The sequence below is a fragment of the Suillus plorans genome (genome assembly GCF_016647745.1).
Source record: "Suillus plorans strain S12 chromosome Unknown HD556scaffold_31, whole genome shotgun sequence".
Taxonomy (NCBI): domain Eukaryota; kingdom Fungi; phylum Basidiomycota; class Agaricomycetes; order Boletales; family Suillaceae; genus Suillus; species Suillus plorans.
In genome coordinates this window covers 405550-425789 of record NW_024537415.1, presented here as the reverse complement: position 1 = coordinate 425789, position 20240 = coordinate 405550, and the positions used below count along the sequence as shown (strand labels likewise).

Here is a 20240-nt window from a genome sequence, read left to right as displayed (position 1 = left end):
CTGTGAATTCGTAGGGTGCCATGAGTCCTTGTATTCCTCATATAGAAACATGTAAACATAATGATCACAGATAATAGTAAGCGCTTAGCGCTGCGCAGCTCCGCTTAGTACTATCACACATTGTAATAATCCATGCAGAATCCTCGTGCCCTCGCCTATATAGTCAAGTTTTGTGGCTCTCAGCGTGGAATGTAGCACTTGCTTGTTTTACTCGTTCTCCTTCGTTGGAACTGTCTCATGGCTGCTATCAGCAAGAAGAAGACTCATAGTACCAGTCGGGGCTGGTGGTGGGCGGAATTTACAGAACATCCTGGCTATGAGAGTTCTGAACCGGCATCAATGGTGCAGCAGAAGGCAAAAGTAATCTGCACCAGATTACTGTACAGCTACGCACTTAAGTTCGTCACACCATCACAGGGCGAGCGAACCGAACCTATTTCGTGTGACAGTCACACGCATTTTGAGGTCATCGAACTTAAGTTGTGACATGCGGTAAAAACACGAAAACATGCAGTAAAAACACGAAAAAAGTCCTAGTGCTGCCAAAAGTCCTTATATTGAGTATTTGCAATGTGTCTCTGCGCTCGTACAAAGAAAGAAATACGTCTGCCTAATGAGACTCCCAGCCCAGTCGGTCATCTCACCCAACGAACCTATGCGCAACATGTCACACGTCACACACCCCTTCGAACTTTCGAACCTAATGTTCATTCGGTCACACCCATATCAGGTCGAACTTAGGTGCGTAACTCTACAGTACTTGAACATCACATTGCAGCAGAACGGGTGTGTGATGAGCGCGAGGTACGGCTGGGATTGCGGGATCATGCACGAGACGAGTGTAGTGATGTTCCGGCCCGGCTTAGGCTCAAAGCCCCGGCTTAGGCTCGGCTTCGAAGGGCTTAGGCTCACAAAAATTCAGAGCCTAGGCCGTGAGCCCAAGCCAGCCCAAAGCCGGGGCTTGGGCCCAACCAGGCCGCGGCTTTTGGAAGCCAACAGATGCTCATTAGTGTAGGCTAGTAGTAACAAGCAACAGCGTGAATACAACGTATCTAAACGTCCATCTCAACATCCGACACGTCCTCGGCATCATCACCCAAAAGCATCATGTCCCAAGCTTCTTCTCCATCCACAACATCACCAGTCTCTGCGTCCGCTTCCGCTTCTTCGTCATTGTCGTCCAGGTAATCCAACTCAACGAGAGATGATGGTTGAGGCTCCCGGAACAGAAGATTGTGTCGTAGCGCACATTTCACAGACGGCGCTGATGGTATGGGAGAGGTGGGTGGAGATTGCGTGATTTCGGTAGTGGATGAAGTGGAGGTATGTTCAGCAGCACATTTAGCAGCCTCCGCAGCGTGGAACTCGTTAATTGCCTTGGTTTGGGATGGCAGTGCTGCCTGCTCGGCATGCTGAAGAAGGGTGGCTGTAGGTTTCGTTTTGCGCACGGGACGTGCAACATGGTGCTCGGCATCTGTGTTTGTCATGGGTGGGTAGCAGGTAGGGATGTTAGAGGGACACGTACCAACATAAATCGATTGAAAGATAGTACTGGGTGCGCAATCACGCAGACACTTGTGAAGGCGAAGCACAAAAGGCTTTAAATTTACTAAAAATATCGATTTGCGCAACTGAAACCTGGTAGAGTGAGTTATGTCAAACTCGCAAAGCACAGGACATAGTGCTGGCAGCTCACCGTGGCTTTTCCGTAGCAACAGACAAGAGATAAGGCCTTGAAGGAGGGTGAATTGCTGGATATGTTGGACAGTGCAGGACCATCTGAGTTGAAGCTGATAAAGTGATGGAAGTCAGAAGCTTAGAAAGACAAAAATAGAGTCGGGAAACGTACCTCCGGTGAGTGCCACTGAACATGCCAAAGCCACGGCTTAGGCCGCCGGCTCAGGCTTTTCGAAACTCAAGCCCAGGCCCAAGCCTTCCTCAGGCCGTGACTTAGGCCTGGGCTGGGCCCGGCTTATTTGGGCCCGGCTTGGGCCGGCCCAGGGCCTCAAGCCGAGCCGTGCACATCACTAGACGAGTGTGCAATTACAGGAACAGGTAAAGTCCTCTCAAATACCATCTCGTATCTGTTACTAATGCTTACTATTGTAATATGGGCTTGGTGATCCCCAACAGATGTGCAGTGGAGTTTGTGAGCGCAGAGGGCTGTGGCAAATTGCTGCACACCTCATTCGAGCTGTCAAGGATGAGGAGGCATTCACGATGTCCGAAATGGTGGAGGCAGCTGCTAATCCTTCTGACTTTCAGCGCATTCCTATCAAGGATCTCTTTGATTTCTCTCGTGCTCAAGAATGGCTCGGATCTTTCTACCAAACGGCCATACGAGGCTTGGATGCTGAGATTGAGCTGTATGAGTTGTTGGATTTGGACGCCGAGGGTATTGATGACACAGAATTCCCGCAGGCGGATGAGATTTTGAACGATTAAAACTCTTATGACAAGTTCGTGCTTAGGCAGGCCATAGCCAATCAGATGTGATTATATAATGTTTTCCCTTGGACTCCTGGCACTAGTACTATTCACGTTCACATGTGACCATGGGGACGTTCACCAGTGAAGGTACACTGACTTTGGCGAATGTTCGGCGACTGGCAGAACACTAGCTATTATCATTGTACTTTCAATTATAAAAACAAACATTTCTTGCTAATCATAGCGGTACAGTCTCAGGAGTCTGAACTTGAAGACCTCAACGCGGTTGCTTCTCTCGATAGCAGGCCTGCTGTAAATGGGGCAAGTCAATCGCGCTGATAGGCTGCATGAAGTTTCTCGTCGCTCACTGGAGAAAAGGAGGTGAACATACTGGACATCGATTGTTGTGACGAAGACCTGCTGAAGCCTAAGGAGGCAGTGGGAGTACACTTTCAGGATGCTCTAGATCTGTTGCCCACGACAGTCTGCAAAGGCTCAACTCACCTGATCTTATAAAGTTGTCAGCCTAATAGCATCTAAAAATGACCGGCTTCTTATTTACTCGATGTTTAGCGGGATATCTAATACACCATTTCATAAGCATTAGGAAAAGGAGACTATGCAATGATATATCCTACCTATAGTGGCCTTGCTTGCAATGATTATATCCAGCGATGAGTAAGCGGGAGTTTAGGTGTTCAGCTGAGGATCTTCTCACTGCGCTGACGCAAAATGCCCGGGTAAAGGAGCACCGTCACACACCTCACTAACGCCAAATGCAGATGATGTTGCACAGAGAGTAATTGAGCTGCTAGCGTAAGTTCTAACACTTACTTATGCTAGGCTGAAGACAGAGTGTGACGATCTCAGTAGGGTACGGTTGAAAAATCCCCGCGACTTTTCAACAGCTGTTTATAAACAGACTGAGGCCCTCAGACCATTTATAAACAGGTGTTTTAAACAATTTTCAACTAATAGTTATTAACCGCTGAAAAATATTTATCAACAGTGTGAATAATGTTTTCCCAGTGAAAAAATGTGGAAAATTAGAATATTCAGTCAACTGGCCTCATTTTCGACAATGGCGCTTTGTTCTGGTCCATCTGAAAGTCCTCTGAGTTGTCACTGTCATGTCCAGTGTCCTCCATCAGTGAACCCGTGAGGAAAGTAGATAGCAATAAATAACAATATATAGTACATAATCACGAGAACTAGCATAATTTTGCTATCGACGATCACATTGTTATGTTTGGCCTTATAGAGGAAAGACGTGTCCCTGATTATCGTATAAAATTTTATGAAATGCCATAACGAAAGGGAGGTTCACAACTCTGAAGCATCAAATAATTGACGTGAAAATATAAAGCTTTACAATGCTTTATCTAATTGCAAAATTTACATGATATCTGTCAGAATGATTGCAACAACCTGCCATTTTGTCACCAGCACCAAATTATTCTCATCCTCAGCACTAGTGCCTCCGAAGTCCAGTTCGGTCAGGTTCATGGCCCTATATCTGTGAACCCTGAACTTGACCATTGGTCAGGTTCAGGCATGGTGGCCGAACCTTGGACCACACGCCTTCGAACATGTTCGGAAGGGTTCAGTTCAGGTTCAGAATGTGTCCAAACTCTTGAACCATTGTTTGAATTGCAAAAAAATCTTAAAATTGACAAAAAAATGAGAACAAAACTTGCTAGTATGAATAACTACTAAAACTCTTCCTCAACGACAATGCGGCTATCGTAAGGAGCAGCAAACTCAGCCTGGGATGTTGCAGAAATGTGGCCTTGACAGTACACGCTCTTGAACAACTGGAGAGCCTCGAATATTGCTGGCTGCAAACGGCTGCGACATGTGGTTCCAGTAATGCCGCCACTTGAAAATGCATGCTCGGATGCAACAGCAGATCCCTGGATGGCAAGGTAATCCTTCGCGATGCGGGAGATGGTCGGGTACTGGATAGAATGGTGCTTGCAAAGTTTTTTGATGGTATTAGTATGCAAACAACATAAATCAAACAATAAGACGTACCCCCCACCAGCCCACTACATTGTCGACATCCTCAAGTGGTGCATCTAGGTAATCCTCAAGTTCTTGATGAGGCCTTCGTGTGGTTGTGTCGTTCAGGACATGAGTTAGCAATGGTCAATTGTGATAAACAGTGAACGTGTTGTGAATGTACTGGCACCTTGATAAGTCGCATTGCTGAAGGGACCAAGAGAAGAACACGGATGAGGGTAATGTAGTTACTGCAAGTAGGCTAGAAGGGGGGGGGGAAGACAGTAAACTGATGGGCAAGCACAATGCTTAAACAGAAAACCTTACCAAAAACATGAGGCTTCGTTGCCAGTTCGAGAATCTAAGTTGGATAAAAATACATCAGGTTCAAACCGGTCCAGACATGTCTGGACCGGTTCACGTGCTCCAGGAAAATACCAAACCTTGAACCTATTAGGGGGTTCAGTCCAGCAGAAATACCGAACCTGTGACTGAACCAATGGTCCAGTCCGCAAAGGTTCGGGACCAGACTTTGGAGGCACTACTCAGCACTCATTTTGTGAAGCAAATTAATTTTATTTATATTTAAATACTACATATGTAGTTACAGGACAAAAATAAAACAGGGAAAGATAGCAGAGAGATGAATGAAAGGAGGGACCAAGGCCAGCAAGGAACCACGAGAAAAGGCCAACAAGGAACCACGAAAAAAGGCCAGGAAGGAGCCACGAGGAAAGGAAAGGGAAGGACCACCATGAACGGCCAGAGGAAGGAGCCATGAGGAAAGGACGGACCACCACGAACAGCCGGGAAGGAACCACGAGGAAAGGAAGGGCCACCACGAACAGCCAGGAAGGAACCACAAGGAAAGGCCAGGGAGGAACCACCACAAATGGCCAAGGAGGTACCACAAGGAAAAGGCCAAGGAGGGACCACCACAAATGGGAGGAATGAAGATGCTGAGTCGAGAGGTGGTGGTAGTAGCGGTGAAAGAAGGATTGAAAGGAACTTGCATGAAAATTTCTGTCCTGCACAAACAATGACAAATCAATTTCAACCACTTGCGCTGGTCAGGAAAACCCCAGCTTATGTGTGAGCGTAGATGGCCAAATATAAAATTCAAATTCAACTTGCTTAATCTTACTTAATCAACTCAGCCACATTTGTTTCCTCTCTCGTGCATCATCCACATAGTAAATCTTGTATTTTTTAGTGCAGTCTGTAACAAAACATGTATGCTAATACAACTGAACAACTTTTTTCTGTATATGTCAAAGTTGAATTTCTGGCAAAGTAGGCTAAGTCACTAAGTATGACTCAAGTCTGTTTAAGGCAAGCTTAAGTAAGTTGGGGTTTTCCTGGTGGAATTGAGGTTGTCCGAAAATTCTAAGGTAAAATTTGAGGCTAAGGTGATAGTCACATGCATGATCTTGGATGACATTGTAATTCATGCAATATTTGAACTGATCTATATAGTTTTGTAAGTCAAACATAAATAAGGTAATATGATGTTGCTCAACAAATGGTACCTAATTACACCATCATACCTCACTGGTTGAAACTCTCATAAGAATATAAATTAGGTTACAAGTGCTAATGTTTCTTTCCACGATAAAGCCTTATATCACTTGGTAGTTTAAAACATAAATGAAGGGATATGGTATCAGTCAACAAATATAACTTAACTATGCTATTGCATATTGATTGCTGCAACAGTGCAATGTTGTAATCTTGTCGCGAACTCCTCATGGTAAAATGAATTTTCAGAGATTCATGGCTATGTACCAATAACTAATATTTATTGCCATATACATAGGTATATTCAGCCGTAGCATAATGATATCATCTTATACTTCCCATGGCTACAAAATCAAGGACTCATGAATTCACTGATGTCAGCAGGCACCACCAGTCCCTGTAGCTATGATGCATCAAGTCTGCTAACTACAAGTCAGAGGTGATGCATCAACTATGCTACTTAGCCTTCTTGTGATGCATTACAACATGCTAGTTAGCAGTCCTACAGTATATATAGCTCAGTCAATTACTTTGCAGCTCGGTCATTTGTATTTCGGTCAATTTTCCAGTCGAGTCTTCGGCAACTTAATTCACTTTGAATGTCAAATAACAGCCGGTGATGGATTGAATATCAGGTACACTACTAGCTAGGAACATCAATCAGGTACAGCGCAGAAGTAGGTTAGAGAATGTCGGGAATCATGAGGTCCGGTAACGAATGTTCGGCCAACTGAGGTGGCGGGTCAATGGGACCTTCCAGCAAAAGAATACTGACCGCGGGCCAAAGCTGAATAAGCGCTGCGAGGTCATGTGCCGTTTGTACTCTGAAGAATGCGAGGACGTCAAGAATAAGGTTGAAAGGAGATACCAAAAGGCAAAGGCAAAGTATGCAAAAGCACGTCTACGCCAGAAGTCGGGGAAGATGCCAAAAAATGACGACGCAACCAAGATTAAGTACGTACTTCTGTCGTTGATCACATGGTTGTATCTCAAGCGCATTTAAAAACTGCAGGGCTATCCGTGAGCTTGGTCCTATGCTTGATCGGATCCTGAAGTACCTTGCACATGCCACGGGTGGGTGGAAGTTCACGATCCTTATGGGAGGGAAGGATCCTAGCACTGGAGAGGTGTCTGTGTTCAAGTGAGTGATGCGTGTTCAAGTTGATGAGGAAGTGCGCTTACCTAATATTATGAAGCTATCATATTGGCGAACTTGAGAGTGGGGCGCAGTTTGATCAGACTTACGCCAATTTTGATGCGGTGCAGGGTGCATTCCTAGCCTTCGTCAAAGATGCTCTCGGTACGTCAATATAAGTGTCAGTTCGAAAGCATGCACTCACCTTTTCACTAGCATTTGAGTCGACACTGCCCCAAGACTCAGATGCTGAGGAAGCAGAAGATTCATCATCAGACTCGCATGACGGTTCAGATGAGGAGTGGGCGACAATGAGTGGCAGTGAGCATGGTGGTTGTCATGTGGAAGAAGAGGACTTGGATGATCTCCTACCAAACAGTGCCCATCAAATCAACACTGCGGGCATGTACCGGATGACTCCTCAGTCTGAGTCATCCATCGAAGACGATTTTGGCGCCGCCATAGCATCAACTGATGCATCACTTCCATGTGCGTGGGTCTTAGGTGATGCATCATCTGGTTCTCAGCTCCCAAGTGATTCCCACTTGGCTTCGTTCAACAACCCTCCCAACCTACCTGTGTTTGACCACGAAGTGTTTACTGCTCTCATCAATGACCCAAATTTTAACATCAGCATTTTGGACGCTCTCCCCGAAGCCCCCCCCCCTTCAATTCAATCCATATCCTGAAGTCTTTATCCCTCCAGCTCCTCGCACTGATGATGCATCATCTACACAATATCCTGAAGTTTTTATCCCTCCGGTTCCTCGCGTTGATGATACATCATCCATCCAACATCCCCAAGTCTTTATCCCTCCAGCTCCTCACGCCCATGATGCATCATCTACTCAATATCCCGAAGTCTTTATCCCTCCAGCTCCTCTGGCTCCTCCGGCTCCTCCTGCTGATGATGCATCATCTGCCCAATATTCGCAAGTCGTTATCCCTCCGGCTCCTCATGCCGATGTTGAAAATATGGGAACACCCAATGAATCTGATGGTGCTGGCGCGGCACCAACTTCAGCAGTCCAAGCTGGAGCTCAGCGTCGTTGTGGAAGGCGCACACCACAACATTCACAACTGACCATGCCCACTTCCTCGGCAGATGAGATCCAACCACTCCCAGATGGGCATCGCCGAATGCGCAAACCCTTCAATGCAAGAGAACGTGACCACGATATTGGCGGGCCAACAAAGTAAGTCGGTCCTTTATGTGCTTCAAGTTGCATTGCACTTATATGACTACATCCTAGGCGTGCTCGGCATAAATAATCAGTAAATAGTGTCTTATCTACATATCTTGTTGCGAGATCCATGTCAGTAATAGTGATTAAATTGAATGTTTCTTGTTGTACGAACGAAATGTAAATGTCCGCTATCATATTGTTCCGCATGCCCGGTGCAAGCAGACATACAGGAAGACGCTCAGTTCGAAGTTCATACATTCAAGGCGCAGCGGTGTTTCAGTTCTGCGGGATAAATTCATCCTTGCATACATATTTTACAAAGGGAGCTGGACTTAGTGGTAAAATTTTGAAAAATGATGTCATGCACGTATTTGACTTGAGCACAAGCCTTCAGTGAAGACTGTGGAAAGGTAAGAGGCCTTTCAAAAACGAGTTAGATAGCCAGATGGCCAGACGGATGCCTGGATCTAGTGTAAGTAAGCAAGGTACAGACAAGGGAAGCAAGGTACCAGGGTATAATGCCAGCGAACGGATGCTGGGTGCAGCCCAATTTGGTGCGGGAGGATGATGCATCACTGATGCATCACATTCCCAATAGGGATGAGGTTGATGCACCACTGCTCGCTATCATAGTTGATGCATCATCAAAATATGCTAGTTAGCCTGTTTTGATGCATCATTATGACAGTATAGCCTGCAGGCACATCATTGGTAGGTGGTTTGACTCCTGTGGTAACAGCATGAAGGTCTCTGTCGATGTCATGAAACTTCACCATCAGTTGTCGGTTGATATCCTATAGGTTCCTTTCGTGGTCTCATCTTTTCAGCCCATGGCACATACCAGTGAATAGATTACTTATATCGCACATGTAACTTCAATCCTGTCCATTTGTCTAGCATGGAGTTAAAATTAAGGCTGTGGGGTCGGAAGGGTCCAATTGTACTTTTTCGAGCCTCAGAAGTTCATTCAAAATGTTCCCACACACCCTGGATTTATCCACAATTTTCAACAGGCCTTGAGACACGATGACTTTTCAACAGTGTTATTAACAGTTATTAACAGGTATTATAAACAGCTGTTGAAAAATATTGACTTTTCAACTGTACCCTAGATCTCGATTCTCAGAACATCATTCGAAGATAACTAAAGATTTAAAGCATTATTTAGGGGGGGGGGTTGGTTCTGTGGATGTTCGGACTTGAGTGTTACCTCATTTTCGAACCGATCAAGGCTCCGAGTTGGAACAGCGCACCTGATACTCCGTCAAAATACAGCTTTCGACGTCCCATTTCGAGCCTTGATTTCAATCATGGATGGCACTATGAGTCTCTCGACTGATTTTCCTTTTCTTGTAGTCAACACTGCAGCTAGCGATGTGGTTCTTGGTTCTGACTGGGCAGCATATTGCAGCAATATAACTTACAATCATCGTCTGCCTACGCACGAGTGTTGTTTCGGTCAGTCCGCTTTTAGTCTGTATGGTCTATTATTGATCGTTGTCGTCACAGTATGTTCTGACGCCATCACTGTTCTTTGCCGATCCTATCCAGTTCTCACACATCGTTAGAGATCACGGACTGCAGATAGAGCCATCGCGAGAAGAAATGAAGGTGAAGCTTTTTCCTTGTCTTCGGCATTGTCCACTATCATGATGATCAGTGATACATTCAACATTTGGCAAAGAGTGAAGTACTGTGCTTAGCTGGCTAACTGGTGGCAGGCCAAGAGTGATAATTGCAAGGTATCACAACCTGCGTACCACGGCCTTCGCGAGAGCATCATCTGATATCTGAGGTCGTACCTGATGCTTTTCCTCAAGGTTATTTCGATTGCACTGTCTATAGACAATCACTTGTCCATGGGAAGCTGCCCAGATTTTGCACAGCCATAATGATAGCATGGACCCTGCACCGTATACGTTACTAACTATACCCATAAATGCTCACACCAACCTTCGAGCAAACTGATGCTCGCCGGAACTGGCCGCATGTATTGAAATGTGAGATGACGCGAGGCGCCTTGCCAAGATGATGCAGCCCGGCCAGTGCTGGTACCTCTCGAATGCACGTGCTGTGATAGACTCTGGCCTCTACAGTAATAGTAACATGTGGGTAGCAGTACTTTGGTGGATGTTCCGAGTCAAAGACTCATACTATGTCATATGTCATATGTCGAATGAGTCGAACAGCAATATTAATAGGTGTGGCGGCCAGGACTCCAAGTACTAGTACGGCAGCAAAAAAACTACATAAATGAAAGAGAAAAGCATATGAGAGATGGACCCAACTCCGCAGGACTACAGCTGACGAAAATATGAAACTATGGATCTTAGTACGGGTGTAGATGATAGGGCCGATCATCATGATCAAATGACGGCGCCAGACTGAGTGACTGTTGAAGATATGGGTGGTAGTTCTCTTGTATCTCGAGTTGGGGCGGCGACTGTACGAAGTCAAGCCCCATCTCGGGTCGCAGATAATGTGAACTGCCAACGGGTCGTGAAAAGTGGGAAGGGCCTATGAGCGACTCTTCCGTGTCTGCGAAAGGTGGTATCGATGAGCCTCCTGCGGAGGCGGAAAACGGGGAGGGGTCTATGAGCGGGTCTTCCGGGTCTGTGAAAGGGGGCATCGATGAGCCTCCTGCGAAGGCGGAAAATGGGGAAGGGCCTATGAGCGAGTCTTCCAGGTCTGCGAAAGGAGATGTCGATGAGCCTCCTGCGGAGGCGGAAAATGGGGAAGGGCCTATGAGCGAATCTTCCAGGTCTGCGAAAGGGGGTATCGATGAGCCTCCTGCGAAGGCGTGCATTTGTGGAGACTTGGAAGGTACATCTAAGTATGGCTCAGCACTAGTCGAGTGCAATGACATAGTGGAGGACTGCGAGATACTATGACAGTTCAACTTTAACTTGAACAATTCTAGCGGTTGAGACATTTCAGATGCTGACGCGGGTATGTAGACGGTCCTGGCGCGTAGATTGTTCAATGACTCCGTCATCACCTCCCTGTAAAAGAATGACTATGGTGTGTGCATATAGGCTGTAGAAATCACTTACATTCCTCTTAGGTGGATTTCTGACAAATGTGCTTTAAACTCCTCCCCATGGACTGGATGCACATAAGCGCACTCCATGGCCTTAATGACCTCAGAGTGCCAATCAGCGTATTTCGCCCAACTGAATTGAGTACGTGGATTGACTATACGGTCAATTGCAAATCGCAGCTAAAATATACAGTACTAAGCATTAGCTATACACGCGAGAATAGCGTATCACTCACCGCAACCGCTGACCATGCCAACAACATGATTGGGGTCGTGGTTAAACCGCGCCTGAGCGTTTCGTCGTAGAGAGGCGAATCGGGGTCCTTGTACCATTTGTAGATATGGCCGTCTATGAAATTTTCATTGTTGAACATAAGAAGCTTGACGATATTGCTGTTGATTTTGTACCCGTGGAGAAAGTTTGTAAAGAGGTTTTCCTTCGACAGATCAAGAAGTGATGATTGACGTTTTTTCATATATTCTTTGCGGGCAGGAGCGGTCATCTGAGAATCGTTTGGTGGTTGGAGATCATACTTGGACGCAAATGCTGCAAATGCATCGGCGAGCTTCGTACGACACGATTCAAGTGATAGAATCAGATCAGAGGCTAAAGACTCTGTGAAAATGATATCTGGGCGTTAAATCAGTCATTGGTGATCCGACGCACAGGCTCAGGCTGCGGGATGACATACTACTACAGCATTTCTGGTTTGCCTGCGCAACCACCTCGGAAAGGTATACGTCTGCCACAGACCTTTCGGCTGCGGTGGCGAACGGTAGCCAACCCTTCCATGTAAGCATGTCCATTTCAAGCTTTTTAAATATCCACTCGATTGCGATACGTTCACGGGCTGTATACTTAGTAAGATCTAGTTTCGGCGCTTCTGGCTGTTTGCCTTTGCGCTTGAGCTTTCGGTCGCCATGGATACCGTCGAGGTCGTCATGTAGTAAACCCGGTGTGATGTTATCAGAGACCTGGGAATTTGTGCGGGATATACTGGCACTAGTGGCACTGTTGCGTGGATAGGGATGTCCAGTGTGCGTGGACTTGTGTGACGACCGTTCGGAAACCGCTCGACACCGTCTTTGGTCCTTCTGATTTGGGAGGTACTGAATCGGATCGAACGACATAATTTGAATGTTCTGAAGAATGGGGAAACCTGAAGGTCAAATGTTCAGTTAAATAGTTATCGAAAACTGTCATCGTGGTACTACCACAGCCAGCTCTTCAGTGAGCTTGGGCTTCCACGCCACCGTGGCGATCAGTAAAAATCGTGCAAACGTATTAGAATACTGGCCGTAGTTGAACAATAAGCACCATCTCCGATGATGATATTGCTCCCATACCTTTCACAATCAAGGGCTTCAGTGCTAGTAAAGGGCCTTTGCATTACGATTCTCCCAATCGAGCTGTGCACTCTGACCATGTAAGTATACGGGATTTTTACTCGTGTATAGTGTGGTGCGGTAGAGGTCCTGAGATCAATTCGAGAAGGTCACAATTAGTCACATGCACGGCTCGTGGTGATTGAAATTCACCTTGCCGCTGCCAGCAGCCTGAGCGTGTCAGGTAAACGAAATGAATACAGCGGCGTCTTCAAATCAACGATCAGTCAGACGCGGAGATAAACCGTTTGCCGTACGGCACCGACTGAATATCACCGAGACATGATGAACGGGTACAAAAACACGTCAAACAGTTGGATGCCATGGCGCAAAGCATCACTAGCAGGGCCAGGCCCAATTAGTGCTTCTAGATCGAAGCCTAGTCTCCACATGTTCGCGCGACGTAGCGATCATTGACGTGTTCATCATCATTGGTGGTGCGTTTAGTGTGTGAGGAATGGAAGTTTGGTGCGGTTGCACAAACCCTAGAGGGTGCGGTGGTTGTCACTAAGCAGCCATGTTTATGCATAAATATGAAACCATACCCTTCCCCCACTGACATGCGGCGAGACAGATCCACGGCACTGTGCGTGCTGACTCGGAGGGAGTAATAATGCTATACGAGGACCATCGCAGGAGTTGGGAGTCCGAGTCTATTATCAGCATCACCCACATATTCAATTCGAACCGGCAACGATATGATATAATATTGATGGTACTCACTGACACATCAAAATGCATTGGCGCGACTCCTTCGTCAGGTTAAATCTGACTCCCAAGGCCCTACCGTGACTACTAGAAGTGCCAGGCCTCGAGAACCCGTCCGAATCAGAGTCATCTCCCGCTGCCGTGACTAACTTGAACTCGAGTACGAACAAGTTACCCCTTTACTAAGTGAACGGCGATGGTACTGTCGTTTCAAGGGATAAATTGAACTGAAATCAATAGTAGTAATGTCATGATTGGAATAACAAACTTACTGTATCTCCAGATCTCATGTAATACATTATCATTTACGCTGCTGTGAGGAACGCGGCCGTCAGTGGCAAAGAATATCGAGTCTTTCTTCCATGCGATCAAAGTTGGAACAAGCGTATGAACGTTGTCCCTGTCACGGGTTGCCCGATTACATAATATTTATTATACTTGGCATGGGTTTAGGCCTTAGGCCTTAGGAGTCGGAGTGTCATAACTTATCACCAAGGGAATTTGCAATACACAACGCCGCAAAAAACATGACCTACAGCAAACCTACAGACCCATTGCCTAAAGGTAGCGGGAATTTTATGACTACTGCGTCTGTGCTCCCCTAGTGCTTACGAACCACAAAAAGAGATCGAAAAGATTACTGTAAGATCCCGGCTGCGGTTCAGCTATCAGCCAGTTCGTAAATTTGGCTAGACTGGACCACATCGACGTCTGGTTGAAATGCACCGCCGCTTCTTGCTGCGTGGGGTGGTGGAGGAAAATTCCCAATGCTGCGGGGGCCACGATATCGGCAAACTCGCACGTGAGTTCTTTTCCTGCTTTGGTGAACTGCCGGTGTAGATCATCGTTGATCTGCGGGACGTGACAAGCATAGCATATCTTCTTATGGTTCGTGCTGTAAACCAGCTCCCGCCGCCAGTCTATGTACTGGCCCCAGGATAAAGCGGGCTGAGACGAAAGGCGCAGGCACTGGCTAAGCGCATGGTCCGCCTCTATTTGACCTCCCCAGACTTTACAGAAACTGCAAGTGTGCTTTAGAAATTCCAGAGCCCCACGGATGCTATGAACGCGGTCTGTCACCGCCTGCTCTCGTTCTGATCTGAGGTTATTGGAGCGCTTCATGGCTTCGACAAATCCTATATTTTCTGCCGGTGCGAATCTGTATGAGGCTGCGGGGATTGGAGCAATACAGGGAGGGAGAGAGGGTTTGCTGAATCCAGATTTAAGCCTAGGCGCAGGGGCGATTCGTATGTCCGTGGGATTGTGGTTAGGATCGCAGGCACACACGCAGCAAAGCTGGTTGGAACTCAGGGCGCGGCAGCTGATTCCAATACCGTCGTTATGTAAAGTAATCCCATATCGCAAGCACCGTTTCAGACCGTACAAGTAAAGGTGCTCATACATTGCAGATCTTGCCTTTGTGGTCCGGGGGTGGCGCAGTGGACGGCTATGCCGTGGGAGGAACAAGGGCATAGCATTTAGCAGGTAAGCCGTCTCTACCAGCCCTTCCCTGTCCTTGGATGAATTCCAACATCTCCCAGGGCCGGTCAAGATGAATAACGAGGCGGACATTGGGGTAGTCATTGCCTGTGCTAAAGGCGCTGGTGGCGACCATGACTTTGCTGTCCCCTCTCACCCAAGAATGGTAATACAGAAGTTCCGATCCTCGTCCGTCATGCTGCGCCTATTCCCATTATAAAAGGAACAGTCCACTTCTTCCGCCACTCTCTCTCCAAGGGCAAGAGTAGGGACAAATACCAGAGCTCTATCACGGTTCTCCCAAGTAGCCCTCTCCCTGTTCCAAGATACGCAACAGCTCTGGATATGAGATCTGTGGGCGGTACCTTTTCAAGGAAGTAGGTCAGCTCCTCACGATTGGTACACTGTCTGACCACCAAGGCGTCCTCTCCCAAACCAAAAGATGACTTGAGATCAGAAACAGAAGCGGGTGGCAGGGTGGCGGTGAGAAGAACCATCTGTACAGCTAGGCTGCGAAGTTCATAGATGTGTCGTAGGGCCTCCCGATAGTCATTGGCGATAAGAGGAAGATGAGCTTCATCAATCACAAGCCGGGCTATGCGCTTGCGCTGGTTGAGAACTGCTATGGATTCTCTCCAGCCTTTTGTACGAGCCTGGTCGGCTGTAACCAGAATGAGATTTTCTCTCGGATTGAGACCGCCTTGGTTGGCACCATAGATCTGGAATGGCACCCTCATGCCTTTGAGCCGTCGCTGAAAGTCCATCATCAAAGAGTTTAGAGGCAGGACTAGGACTGTAGCGCCTCTGTCTTTCTCCAGTATACTTGGAATGACGGCTAGCATAGATTTACCTCCACCAGTACGAAGAACGGCTATCACATCAATCTGCTGGGCCAGCACTGCAGCCATTGCCTGGCGTTGTTGCTCAGAAGCCCAGGCGACTGATTGATCATGCAATATTGTTCTCATGGCTGTCAGAGCATGATCTACTATGTCGATGTTGGGCGTACGTAATGCTATGTCGTCGTATAGATCAGGTCAGATAATATTCATATGAGAGCTAGAACTTACGCGGCGGTTGGACATTTGATGAAATAGTCAGTGACTCTGGTTCTCTGGGATTCTTCTCCATGTTCGGGACTTCATCGACGCAACTTTCAGCCTCTGAGGCATAGTCCTCTTCTGACTCGTCCTGGAACTGATGTTGATGGACTGGGACGCTGTTATGCATACCCCCGGAGACCGGCGGCGGTGTGACTTTAGGAAGACTAGCCACGGCATTGAAGATAGTCGCCTGTATCGTACTGGTGAGAACTGGCATTAGCAGCTCGATTACTCTGTGCGCGACATCATCCGCATTTGGCGCTAGTGAGGTGTTTGACGGTGCTCCTTTGCTCCGGCTGGCATCCTGCGTCAGCGCAGGGGGACTGTGGTTATGGTTGGATCGAGCTTCAGCATACGGAAGCAAGGCTCCTCCTGGAACGGTCTTGCATCTGATCTGCCACGTGGTACTGGCATTCAAGAACAACGGTAGCACGTCTTCAGCTGGGCCTGCTAGAGTCTCCACGCTGAGTCCATACAAGCGATTCTCTGTTGCGCGTGAATGTCCGGCTTGCAGAGCGTCTACAGTGTCTTCCGTATCTTCTTCGAGAAGATCTTCAGCTGAACACCTAAACTTCCGCTTCCAAGCAGTCTGTATGTGCCTCCACGAATTGATCGTTAAACCGTAATTGAGGGCTGGAAGGCTGTGACGTGTCATAGCGGAGGATAGGTCGCTGGAGTTGAACAGTCTATCAAATTTGATAAACATTTGCTGGCGATATAGCTCCTTGACCCGGGTCGTGTCGAGAAAGCAGACGGAAGCAGCAAATTCTGCAAAAGGTCTGGCAAGAGCGAGATCCTGAACGAGAATGTCGCCGGTGACCGCGTCTAAGCTGTGTGGTATCAACTTGTCCTTTCCAGTGAGGGCACCCGTCTTTGAATAAAGACAAAGCATCGCCACATGTTTGCCTAGAATGACGAGATTACGCGTTGGTCGGGTACTGGTATTGCGATACGTCATGGCCGTCAGTTCCGTTCCTCGTCCAGGAGCTCCACTCAGCATCTCACATCGAAGTAGCAGAAGGCTGTGGAAATCGGCGTAATCTTGCAGCCATCTCCTGAGGTTTCCTTTATTCCATATCATTTTGCCCTCGCGTACTACTCCAAAGTGGCCAAATATATCTTTATTGTGAAAGAATGCGTCCAGTAGCCGGTCTCTTCTAGCAAAGCACGGGTTCCGTGGGTCAGACAGGAAGGAGTATCCAACGTCTTTGTTGGTCAAGTCATCAGCGATGGCGCGGTAGTCGATCCTAATATGCAAGCCCTTTAACACGGAGTTTTCCCACAAATCCACTAGTTTGGCCTCTGTGTCGGCCAACATCTTGCGCACATCATCTAGGTCAATGCGATTGCCTTTGTAAAGCATGGTGCGCCAGGTGGTTGCATCAGTCCACCAGATACTAGGAAGGCCTGCAGCGCTATATGCAAGAGATGAGGCGCGATGCTGCAAGGAACGAAGACGAGAGAAGGTGTAGTGATTATGTTCCGTCAGATGTGGCTCTAGTTGATCAAAAGCAGCAGATTCATCTTCTGCCTCTCCTAACGCCACTCTGTTTCTGATTTCAGTGAGAAAGGCCAGTCGGATACAGTACTCGTCCTTGGCTATAATCCCGGTGACGTCCTTGGGCTCTTTAAACGACCCATCTTTCTGCAGCGTCAGAAGCGCCAGACAGCGTTCTGTGGGATCTGGTATGAGATTTTCGGCCGTCCGCTTCCATTTCGTGGTCCAGATGTACATCAAGATTTGGTGGACGATAAGAGATATGTCGCATAACTGGCATGGGGAATTTCTGGCTACGCTGCTGTCCAAGGCGATAACGAGGCGCTGTAAATCGGGAGGCATTGGAATATGATAATCGCTGGACTCATCGCTGCGTATAAGCATTGCAAGCAAGGCCACTATAGGTAGGATATATCGTCGCATAGTCTCCTTTTCCTGATGCTTATGAAACGGCGTATTGGATATCCCGCTAAACATCGATTAAATAAGAAGCCGATCCTTTTTTAGACGCTACTAGGGATGCTCACAGCTTTATAGGATCGGGTGAGTTGAGCCTTTGCAGAGTGATTTCGTCTGTTGTGGGTAACAGATCTAGAGCATCCTGAAAGTATACACCCACCGCCTCTTTAAGCTTCAGCAGGTCTTCGTCGTCATCGTCCTTAGGTATTGCCACCATATCGCGCAGACGCTCAGTCAGGTGACCGCACGAATGCTCATGCCACCGGGTGGTGAGCAACCAGGGGCTGACCATGCGGTCATCCTGGGGCACGGTCGGAACAACTAACTCCTCCCCTATCTTGTTCAGGATATCGAGAATAACCTGGTCTGTAGTCGTGGCACCTGCCTCAGAGTCACCGGAGACCTCCCATAACAATTGGTGTCCAGTCTGTCCGCCTCCTTTTTGGAAACGCTGCGCTTTGCAAGGTCTCCATGCGTTAGCAGCGGGTGCGTCTTTATGTTGACCAGCATGGTGCTCCCCGATTTTCTTTGCTGACAACAGAACCTTGCTACAGTGGTTGCACGCAAAGGCCTCCTGGATGGATAGTCCCTGTACGGGCGATCTAACAGATGATACTATAGGTAAGTCTGGTAGGACCCCAGCTTCCGATATAGCTTTGCGAAATTTGGTTGAGTCAAATTTCAAGCCCTGATGTTTCTTTACATGACTTGCCGCATGCTTGGCTAGTACGGCCGTTTCGCAGAGTTCGCAGCAAAGGAATTTGAATTCTGCATTCACCGCCAGGTTAAGAGTATCGAGGTATGAATCACGGATAAAACTTGGACCCTGGTGCGGCGGCACAGATGCATCTGGCGAGCGGGGCCTGGGCAGGATAGACAGGGAATCAAGTAGATTTTGCCTTGCATCAGTTATGGACATCGACATCGTAGAGTTAATAGGTGAAGGCGAACGCATTCGAGCGTCAATATTTTCCCCGTCCTCGGTGGTAGACAGTGTATCAATGCCAGCATTTGCGGCGGGCTGTGAGAATAATGATGAACATCCGCAATACTAGAGGATAGTAAATTGTGCCTCACCACGGCCACCATCCTTAGGATAGGATCGCATTCTTTCAATGTAGGAGAACACATTATGGCATCCTATTGACATAACGGAAGGCTCCGGTGAGCGACGAGAGACTTCATGCAGCATCAGCGCGATTGACTTGCCTCATTTACAGCAGGCCTGCTATCGAGAGAAGCAGCCGCGTTGAGGTCTTCGAGCTCAGGCTCCTGAGACTGTACCGCTATGATTAGCAAGAAATGTTTGTTTTTATAATTGAAGGTACAACCATAATAGCAAGACTTGCGTCGTTTGCGGCCCTGAGCTATCGGACCAAGAAAATCAGTATGGGTTAAATAGTGATACACCCATCCTACCTTCTCTGGAACCCAATGGCAATTTGGAATCTTCTTCTGATGGGCTTTGAGACTGTCGAGAGTAGAATAACCGGTCGGACGGGGGCAGTTGGGATCAGAACAGTAGCATAAGAATACTCCACGAGCATTTCGATTTATGGTGATTTCCTCTCCGGACAATTTGAAAGTGATAGTCGGCGTGCATTTCCTAGTATGTGTGTTATAAGCATTCTTGGCGTCGAAAGATGCGGAGCAGAAAGAGCATCGAAAGACCATGGATCAGGTTGCAGAAGTAGGGGAAACGATAACTATTGGCGTAAAGTTAACAGAGCTTGCCTTTATGTTACTAGATGCCAGCAGAGAAGCGCAAGGGTTTGTACCACGCCCTCGCCCTAAACGATACCTCCGTCGGGTAAGGATGCCTTCCCTAGCTGAGTACAATTGGCCTTAGTTCGCATCATGCCCTAGCTCTAATTAATGCCAACCCTGAGGCCCCATCAATATAAGGATGCGCACTAATATGTCATAAGCGTTCATTGGGTTCGCGCCAGGCCTTCGCTTTAGTTGATACCGAACCCTGAGGCCCCGTCGACAGAAGAACGCGCGCCAAGCATTTATTGGTGGCATACATACATAGAGATATCCTTATCAACGTGAAGATGGCTTCTTGGACAGCAGTCATAACAGCTGGGGCACAGGGTTTCGCTAGCGGTCCACACTGCAAGGCATATTTACATAAATCAATGCGAGGATGCTTTCCCGGATGCTGGCAACAGTGGCTTGGTCCTTGGATTAGTAGAAATGAACGTCAGCGTGTACTTTGGATCAACACCATGTTTGTCATTGTTTGGTCTACTGCGGATGACTTATTAGAAGAAATCATCATATTGCACATTCA

At 47.5% G+C, this 20240-nt stretch overlaps 5 protein-coding genes across 5 annotated transcripts; 1 reads left to right on the top strand and 4 right to left on the bottom strand.

The window, feature by feature from the left end:
* Positions 1 to 875: 875 nt before the first annotated feature.
* Positions 876 to 2030, bottom strand: HD556DRAFT_1527592 (uncharacterized protein). Its single transcript, XM_041309350.1, has 3 exons — positions 1697 to 2030; positions 1526 to 1638; positions 876 to 1474 (listed from the first exon to the last, which is right to left on the bottom strand). The coding sequence occupies exons 1-3, from the start codon at positions 1870 to 1872 to the stop codon at positions 1053 to 1055; spliced, it is 711 nt and encodes a 236-aa protein (XP_041159812.1). The 5' UTR covers positions 1873 to 2030; the 3' UTR covers positions 876 to 1052.
* A 4637-nt stretch (positions 2031 to 6667) lies between these two features.
* Positions 6668 to 8356, top strand: HD556DRAFT_1308778 (uncharacterized protein; the record flags this gene model as incomplete). The annotated part of the gene is made up of 6 exons (XM_041300193.1): positions 6668 to 6903; positions 6962 to 7090; positions 7146 to 7249; positions 7301 to 7573; positions 7719 to 8280; positions 8338 to 8356. 6 exons carry the CDS (start codon positions 6668 to 6670, stop codon positions 8354 to 8356), a joined length of 1323 nt encoding a protein of 440 aa, XP_041159811.1.
* Positions 8357 to 10600: 2244 nt separating this feature from the next.
* Positions 10601 to 12442, bottom strand: HD556DRAFT_1443792 (uncharacterized protein; the record flags this gene model as incomplete). Its single annotated transcript, XM_041306683.1, has 4 exons — positions 10601 to 11273; positions 11325 to 11491; positions 11548 to 11942; positions 12004 to 12442. 4 exons carry the CDS (start codon positions 12440 to 12442, stop codon positions 10601 to 10603), a joined length of 1674 nt encoding a protein of 557 aa, XP_041159810.1.
* A 1545-nt stretch (positions 12443 to 13987) lies between these two features.
* On the bottom strand, positions 13988 to 14977 carry HD556DRAFT_1443791 (uncharacterized protein; the record flags this gene model as incomplete). The annotated part of the gene is made up of 1 exon (XM_041306682.1): positions 13988 to 14977. The coding sequence occupies one exon, from the start codon at positions 14975 to 14977 to the stop codon at positions 13988 to 13990; it is 990 nt and encodes a 329-aa protein (XP_041159809.1).
* Positions 14978 to 15078: 101 nt separating this feature from the next.
* On the bottom strand, positions 15079 to 19618 carry HD556DRAFT_1443790 (uncharacterized protein; the record flags this gene model as incomplete). The annotated part of the gene is made up of 7 exons (XM_041306681.1): positions 15079 to 15899; positions 15955 to 17954; positions 18013 to 18965; positions 19022 to 19084; positions 19163 to 19222; positions 19273 to 19311; positions 19364 to 19618. 7 exons carry the CDS (start codon positions 19616 to 19618, stop codon positions 15079 to 15081), a joined length of 4191 nt encoding a protein of 1396 aa, XP_041159808.1.
* Positions 19619 to 20240: the final 622 nt, after the last annotated feature.